This window comes from Eimeria tenella, genomic scaffold (genome assembly GCF_000499545.2).
Source record: "Eimeria tenella Houghton genomic scaffold, Eth_scaff38, whole genome shotgun sequence".
NCBI lineage: Eukaryota > Apicomplexa > Conoidasida > Eucoccidiorida > Eimeriidae > Eimeria > Eimeria tenella.
The window spans coordinates 258,855-266,986 of NW_013543302.1; the positions used below are offsets into that span (position 1 = coordinate 258,855).

General features: G+C 49.3%; 1 protein-coding gene across 1 annotated transcript; it reads right to left on the reverse strand.

Moving 5' to 3' along the window:
- Positions 1-2,807: 2,807 nt before the first annotated feature.
- ETH_00014865 (uncharacterized protein) lies at positions 2,808-6,977 on the reverse strand (the record flags this gene model as incomplete). The annotated part of the gene is made up of 6 exons (XM_013376639.1): positions 2,808-2,817; positions 4,090-4,297; positions 4,974-5,194; positions 5,409-5,577; positions 5,775-5,921; positions 6,287-6,977. The coding sequence occupies 6 exons, from the start codon at positions 6,975-6,977 to the stop codon at positions 2,808-2,810; spliced, it is 1,446 nt and encodes a 481-aa protein (XP_013232093.1).
- Between the last annotated feature and the right edge of the window lie 1,155 nt (positions 6,978-8,132).

The window sequence follows — 8,132 nt, forward strand, 5'->3', positions numbered from 1 at the left end:
TCGATCTGCCATTCGACGAGCTGCACATACACCCCGTGCATGCAGCGCGGAGCGCCTGCAGAACCCGCCGGCGAATTTGAATTTGAACTCCGGCAGCAAAAAAGGATTTATTTATTTTTCTATTTTATTAAAACAAATTAAATAATTAATTTAATTCAAACTCTTCAAAAATGAGTTCAAATAAAGCGGGGCCGTCATGGCGGTGTGTCCGAGTGGTTAAGGAGGTAGACTAGAAATCTACTGGGCTCTGCCCGCGCAGGTTCGAATCCTGCCGCCGTCGCTTTCGTTTAATTGCTTTTTTATTTTCCATTTTTAATTCTTTTTTATCTTTTACACTTTTTAATTTACTTCTTTTGCATGCGTTTTACCTATTTAGAACCGCTCCGCAGCTGTGGGGCCCCGCCGCTGCTGCTGCCGCCGCCGACAGGTTGCCTGCAGCCGCCGCAGCAGCAGCAGCAGCTGCAGCTGCTGCTGCTGCTGCTGCAGCTTCCAATGAGGCTAATTAAGCGGTTTAAAAAGATGGAAACTGAATTTATTGGAATTCATTTGCAAACAATTAAATAAATAATTTAAAAACCCTTTTTGAGGGTTGAAAACTCCAGACCGACGGCGGCAGGATTCGAACCTGCGCGGGCAGAGCCCAGTAGATTTCTAGTCTACCTCCTTAACCACTCGGACACACCGCCACAAGTGGACCAGCTTTTTTAATTTCTTTAATTCTTTTTTTATTTTTGAATTTAAAAAGAAACGTTCTTCGAAATTAAAACACTTTTAGTTGTTTTCCAGTTTACTCGGGAGTTACTCAGAAGAAAATTGATGGGTCTAAGGTTTAAGGTTTGGGGTTTAGGGTTTAGGGTTTAGGGTTTAGGGTTTCCCCATTTGGGGTGTGTGCGTTTATTTTGCTTTGTTTTTACAGGAGATACGGATGAGGTCAGTATCAGGTCTCAGCAGGGATTAGGGTTTAGGGTTTAGGGTTTAGGTCTTGGGGTTTATGTCGTGGCGTTTTGGGTTTAAGTCTGGGTGTTCAGGGTTTAGGGTTTGGGGGTTAGGGTTTAAGGTGATGGACCATTTATTTGGACCAACCACGATTTAGGGTTTAGGGTTTACGGGTTGAGCTCTGAGCTTGAGGGTGTCTGCTGGGGCTGGTTTTTCAGGGTTTAGGGTTTAGGGTTTAGGGTTTGGGGTTTTTCCTGGCTCGGGTTTTAATGGAAGTGAAGAAGAAACATATGCACACCCGCAAGCACTATTCTCCTTTATTTGCTGCCTTTAAATTTTCATTGTACTGCAGCAGCAGCAAGGAAGCAGCTGCAATAGTTGGTGCTGCAGCAGCAGAAGCAGGTGTTGCTGCTGCCGCTGCGGCTGTTGCTGTAGCTGCTGCTGCTGCTGTGGCTGCTGCTATAGCTGCTGCACCTGGAGCGTCAGCTGCATCCGCCACCACCTGCAGCTCGTTGTGCTGGCTACTGCTGCTACTGCCGGTACTGCAGCTGCTGCAGCTGCTGCTGCTGCTGCTGCTGCTTTTTCATCTCTCTCTTACATTTTTTAAAATCTTTTTCCAAAAACGACGGCGGCAGGATTCGAACCTGCGCGGGCAGAGCCCAGTAGATTTCTAGTCTACCTCCTTAACCACTCGGACACACCGCCAGGCCCGCTGCAGCCACTTCAAACGAGGATTTAGGGTTTAGGGTTTAGGGTTTGGGAGTTGCCGCGCCCTGAAGCTGAAACGAGTTGTTTATTTATTTATTTTTAAAGTTTACTTCAAATTTAATTTTATTTCGCAATTAAATGATTCTAACGCGCTGCAGGTACTTGTTCAGGTGTATGTACACCGCGTGACTGCAGCAGGAAGACTCAACCACTTAAACCCTAAACCCTAAACCCTAAGCAATAAACCGAAAACCCTAAACCCTCCACCTGAAGACAACTCTAAGACCGGCGTTCAGCGGCGCTCTCAAGCCCAAACCCCAAACCCTAAGCCCTAAACCCTAAAGCCTAAACCCTAAACCCTCGTTTGAAGTGGCTGCAGCGGGCCTGGCGGTGTGTCCGAGTGGTTAAGGAGGTAGACTAGAAATCTACTGGGCTCTGCCCGCGCAGGTTCGAATCCTGCCGCCGTCGCTTTTGAAAAAAGAATTGGAAGAATTCATTTTGGAGTCCTTTTGCTGCTGCTGCAGCTGCTGCTGCTGCTGCTGCGGGAGATTATATAAACTGAAGAACTGATCTTTTACTCTTTTGTATTTCATCAATTAAATCCTTTGAAGGACAAATTCCGTTTTTTCCTAGTGTGGCCCTAGGCTGCTCACTGGCTAGGGTTTAGGGTTTAGGGTTTAGAGTTTAGGGGTACATTTTGAGACCTGTGTGCAAGCGGTTTTGGCGTGTGCGGACACCTGCTGACTGCATTTCCTTGTCTTTCATTCTTTTGTAACGCAAACCCTAAACCCTAAACCCTAAACCCTCAGTAAACCCTCACAGATAAACTGCCACAGTCCAGCACCAGCTGCATGCAGCAGCAGCTCTCTGCCGGCCACAATTTTAAACCCTAAATAAAAAAATAAATATTTGTCTTTGAGCCTAAACCCCAAACCCTAAACCCTAAACCCTCAATCTTTCTTTTCCGATCTTAGTTGAAACTCCGGACCCAATACAAGCCTGGATCTAAACCCCAAACCCTACGCCTTCTAAACCCTAATGGCTAAAGTATGTAAACCCTAAACCCTTAACCCTGTAAACCCTAAACCCTACACCCTTCAAGCCCCGAATCCTAAACTCTACACTGTAAAGCCTAAACCCTAAACCCCAAACCCTAGAGTCTCCTAAGACGCCCTGTGCAAACCCTAAACCCTAAACCCTGAACCCTAAACCCTAAACCCCAAGAGCGTGCAAAGTCTCGAGTATGCCCCGAGATCCTACATCAAACTCTAAACCCTAAACCCTAATCCCCAAACCCCAAACCGTAAGCCCTAAACCCTGAACCCTAAACCCTCGTTTGAAGTGGCTGCGGCTGGCCTGGCGGTGTGTCCGAGTGGTTAAGGAGGTAGACTAGAAATCTACTGGGCTCTGCCCGCGCAGGTTCGAATCCTGCCGCCGTCGTTTTTGATTTTTTATAATTTATTTTTTAATTATCTTAATTTAAATGCATTTTAATTTAAAATATATTAATTTTTACTTCAAATAAATATTAATTGTTCTGTTAAATCAATTGTGCTGCTAAGAGGCTGCTTGTGCACTAAACCCTAAACCCTATACCCTAAACCCTAAACCCTAAACCCTAAACCCTAAACCCTAGCGGGCAAACGGGTATGCCTAACAGTCACTCTCCACTTGCCTGTAAGGGACGGACGCGATATATTGGGGTTTAGGGTTTTTGACTCTAGGGTTTAGGGTTTTCGAAACTAAACCCTAAACCCTAAACCCTCTGACCTCGTGGCCTAAGCTCAGAACTCCCAAATAACCCTAAGGTTTGAATACTAGGGTTTGAAGCGCCCTGCTGCGGGCGAACAAATTAGGGTTTAGGGTTTAGGGTTTGGCGTTTGCTTGTAGGAACGCAAAAAAAAGCATCAAGAAATGAAGTCATTAGGGTTTGAGATTCGAAGTTCAGCCGCAGAAACGCAGTAGCAGATAGCTAAACCCCAAACCCTGAACCCTAAACCCTAAACCCTAAACCCTGAATTTGGAGCAAGGAAAGGGTTTCAGGTCGGCAGCCGCAGGCGTGGAGAGGCCCCACGAAGGGTTTAGGGTTTCTCGAGGGTTTAGGGCTTTGCAAGCGTTTAGGGTTTGTTCAAACCCAGGAGCATCCGCCACAGAAAAAAGGGTTTAGGGTTTACCTTGGCGGCACCTGGCGCTAGCCGGGTGCGGGTCCCCGGGCCCACGGCCTAACCCTAGGGTTTAGGGTTTAGGGTTTAGGGTTTAGGGTTTGTGGGTAGGAACGAGCGGGTGAGTTGCGTGTCGCGTATTGGGGAAAGTTGTTGGAAACGAACATCCCTGAGCAAGTCCGTGTGCTGCCCCTTCGGCGTCGAGGGCCTAGGGTTTAGGGTTTAGGGTTTAGGGTTTAGGGTTTAGGGGGAAATAAGCACGCGTTTTGTGTCGCTGGCCCACCAGTTGATGAGCCGCAGCAAACCCCGAAGACCCTGAACTGCTGCTTTGAATTCTTTTTCTTCCAAGTCCTCAAGTGCTGCAGCAGCTTCTCTAAAAGCTTCTCTGGCTAGCTGCAGCGCCTCTTGCTGCTGCCCCATTTGCTGCTGCAGCAAACTACTGTAGCTTGCTGCTGCTTCCAGCCGCAGCGCGTGGTGCGCAGGCAGACGTTCTGCAACAATACATAATAAATAAATAAATAAATAATAAAAAAATAAATAAATAATTAGTTAATTAATTAATTAATTAATTAATTGATTAATTAATTAATTAATTAATTAATTAATTAATTTAATTAGGGGACGGGGGCTGGGGGCCGAAGCAGCTGAGAGCTCTGTGCAACTGGCGGCGAAGATGCCCTAGCTAGCTAGCTAGCTAGCTAGCTAGGGTGCTAGCTAGCTAAAAACAGTTTAGCTAGCTAGCTAGCAAAATAACTAGCCAGCTTAAGAGCTAGCTGGCTAGCTAGCTAGCTCAATATCTGTTTAGCTAGGCCCTGAGCTAGATAGCTAGCTGTGTTGGGATCCAGCTAGCTGCGTAGGCACAAATTTAGATTGGCTGGAAACTGCTCAGCTAGATAGAAGCTAGCTAGCTAGCTAGCTAGCTAGCTAGCTAGCTAGCTAGCTAGCCAGCCAGACAGGCAGCCAGCCAGCTATCCAGCCAGATAGCCAGCTAGCCGACCAGCCAGGCCCTAGCTTGCTAGCTAGCTAGCCATCCACCGAGGCAGCTAGCTAGCTAGCTAGCTGGCTAGGTAGCTAGCTGGCTAGCTGGCTAGCTAGCTAGCTAGCTGGCTAGGTAGCTAGCTGGCTAGCCGGCTAGCTAGCTAGCTAGCTAGCTAGGGAGGGGCTCACGCTTGGCTAGCTGGAACGCGGCGAGGAGGTGCTGGCTAGCTAGCTGTTCGCACTGGTAGGCGGGAACTCCGTGGGCGAAGCTAGCCAAAGTCCGGAAAGTGCTGCCAGCTAGCCATTCATAGAAACAGCTAGCTAGCTGCAGCGCAGCACAAGTGCTGCTGCGGGGGCCCCCACACACCCAGCGGCGACTTCGCCGCAGCAAACACTCCCGCACCTCCAGCCTGCACGCAAACCCTAAACCCTACACCCTAAACCCTTAACCCTAAACCCTTAACCCTTAACCCTTAACCCTTAACCCTTAACCCTTAACCCTAAACCCTACACACTTAACCCTACACCCTAAGCCCTGCACCGTAAACCCTAAACCCTAAACCGTAAACCCTAAACCCTATACCTTAAACCCTAAACCCTAAACCCTAAACCCTAAGCCCTGACTTTTGGAGTTCGATCTCGCGGCGCATGGCTTTTTTCAAAGGCGTTTGTTTGCCGCTCATTGTCTCCTCCAGCATTTCATTTAATCTTTTAAATTGAGAAGCAAAAGAAGACAAAACGGACTCGAAAGATCGCCGCAAAGAAGGCCACTCGTACTCCGTCAGGTCCCGCCCTGCAGCAGCAGCAGCAGCAGCAGCAGCAGGAGCAGCAGCAGCAGCGGCAAAGCAGCGCCATGAGCAGCACGCCAAAAGCAGCAGCACAGCAGCGGCACAGCAGCAGCAGCAGCAACAGCGGCAGGACAGCAGCGCCCTGAGGACAGGCAGCACACCAGAAGCAGCAGCAGCAGCAGCAGCAGCAGCAGCAGCTTACCCTGCAGCACATGGCTCATCATAATTGTTTCATTATACTTTTCATCTTCTTTGCGGCGGAGACAAGCAGCAGCAACAGCAGCCATGAAGAAGCAGTCGAGTTCTATGGAGGGACAGAGAGGAGCCTCCATAGACTCCCGAATTGTTGCTGCACGCAAACCACAAGTTAGGGTTTAGGGTTTAGGGTTTAGGGTTTAGGGGTTGGCGCCTAGGGGTTAGGGTTTAGGGTTAACGCTGGCCTGAGGCGCCAGCTCCAAGCGCTGCGCTTCGCACCAGGGAGGAGAAACAAGAAGCCAGCGCTAGGGTTTAGGGTTTAGGGTTTAGGGTTTAGGGCTTGGGGTTTAAAATGATTTCACTTGATTTGATGCCGGTAAACCCTAAACCCTTGACCTTCGACCCTCAGCCCTCAGACTTTAGACCCAGACCCAAAACCCTCAGCCCTAAACCCTAGACCCTAAACCCCTAGCCCTAAACCCTAAACCCTAAACCCTAAACCCTAAACCCTCGACGCACTCATGACGGGGGACTCAGAGACGGAAATCTCGGGCTCTGTTTCAGGCAGATGTCCGAAGACTAAAACCCCACAAGGGTGGCTGTTAAAGAAGTGCGGCTTCTGCTGCTGCTGCTGCTGCTGCTGCTGCGGAGCTGTTTGCTGCTGTTGCTGCTGCTGCGTCTCGTGCTGCTTTGCTGCTGCTTTCTTGTTCAAGTCCAACACAAACTTGTGAATGTTTTTCATTTCCGAAACCCCAAAACCCTCAAACCCTAAACCCTCATCAGCGCGGCCTTTGCCCCCCACCCTCACCGTGCTGCGGCGCTGCTGCTGCTTGCCTGCTGCTGCTGCTGCTGTTGCTGCTGCTGCCGGTGCTGCTGCTGCTGGTGCTGCTACTGCTGCTGTTGGACTTGAAGACTTTGAAACTGAATCGCTGCTGCCCAGTGGCCAAGACAAATAGGGTGCAGTTTCACTGGGGGGCCCCCCGGGGGCCCCCTGGGGTAAGAGGGTTTGGGGGCGCAGCGTTTTCTGCAGCTGCTGCTGCACGAGCTGCTGTTGCAGCAGCAGTTGCTGCTGCTGCAGCTGCAGCTGCAGCTGCTGCTGCTGCTGCTGCTGCTGAGAAGAGCTGTTGCCCCATTGAGCTATGCTGCCCAACCAACTCAGCCTCTGAGACACCCAGGAGTTCCTCTGAACTCCCTCTGGGGGATCCCCCATTGGTCGAGGGTTCAGGGTTTAGGGTTTAGGGTTTAGGGTTTGGCGGTCCCAGTCGGCAGCCCAGCTTTGATTAAAACGCTGCCTGGGAACGAAAAAAGAGGAAGAAAGAAGCTTCCGCAGCTGAAGATAAATTGGAAATCAAGGGTTTAGGGTTCAGGGCCCAGGATCTAGGGTTTAGGGTTTAGGGTTTACGGTTTAGGGTTTCCGTCGAGCGGTCGCAATCGACGCTGCTGCAGCGGCAGCAGATGAATTAGACAGCAAATAGCGTTAAGGATTCAAAGAAAAAAGGAAGAAAAGTGTGGAAAGGGCTTTTAAAACAAACCCTAAACCCTAAACCCTAAACCCTAAGCCCTAAACCCTAAACCCTCAACCCTAAACCCAGGGGCCCCGAGAGCCGGTGGTCTCGCCGGGGCCTCTGAGCGCTTGCTGCTGTTCTCTTCTTGTTTTTATTTTAAATTGTTTTTATATTTAGTTAAATTTAAAAAATAAAAAAAATAATTCAAAAACTGGTCATTTACGTCTGTGTGTGCCGCCGAAACCCTAAACCCTAAACCCTAAACCTTAAACCCTGAGCCGCTGCAGCCAGCTTTGCTACCGCTGCTGCTTCAGTCAGTAAACCCTTAACCCTAAACCACAAACCCCAAACCCTAAACCCTAAAACTAAACCCCAAACCCAAAACAATTAGCCCTAAACCCCAAGCGCTGGCTCAAAACCCTAAACCCTAGACCGTAGCTCTAAACCCTAAAACCAAACTCCCGCTTGGGGCCCTAGGCCCTAAACCCTAAACTTCAAACCCTAAACCCTAAACTGTAAACCCTAGACCCTAAACCCTAAACCCTAAGTCGCAGGCCTACACGGCCTCAGAAGTCCCATCGGTTAACCACACACTTGGGCAACGAACGGCCTACCTGAACCCTAAACACTAAACCCTAAACCCTAAACCCTAAACCCTAGACCCAAGGCTAGTTCTTTGAGTGGCAAACTAAATTAAATAAATAGTAAACAGTGCAAATGTGACTGAGAAGCAAAGAAAGTCTAAATCAAGAAAAAGAACCAAAAACAAGCAGCAGCGACTTGTCCCTTCTGCTGCATTTGCTGCTGCTGCTGCTGCTGCTGCTGCGGCAGCAGCACCTGCTTCTGCGGCAGCAGCACCT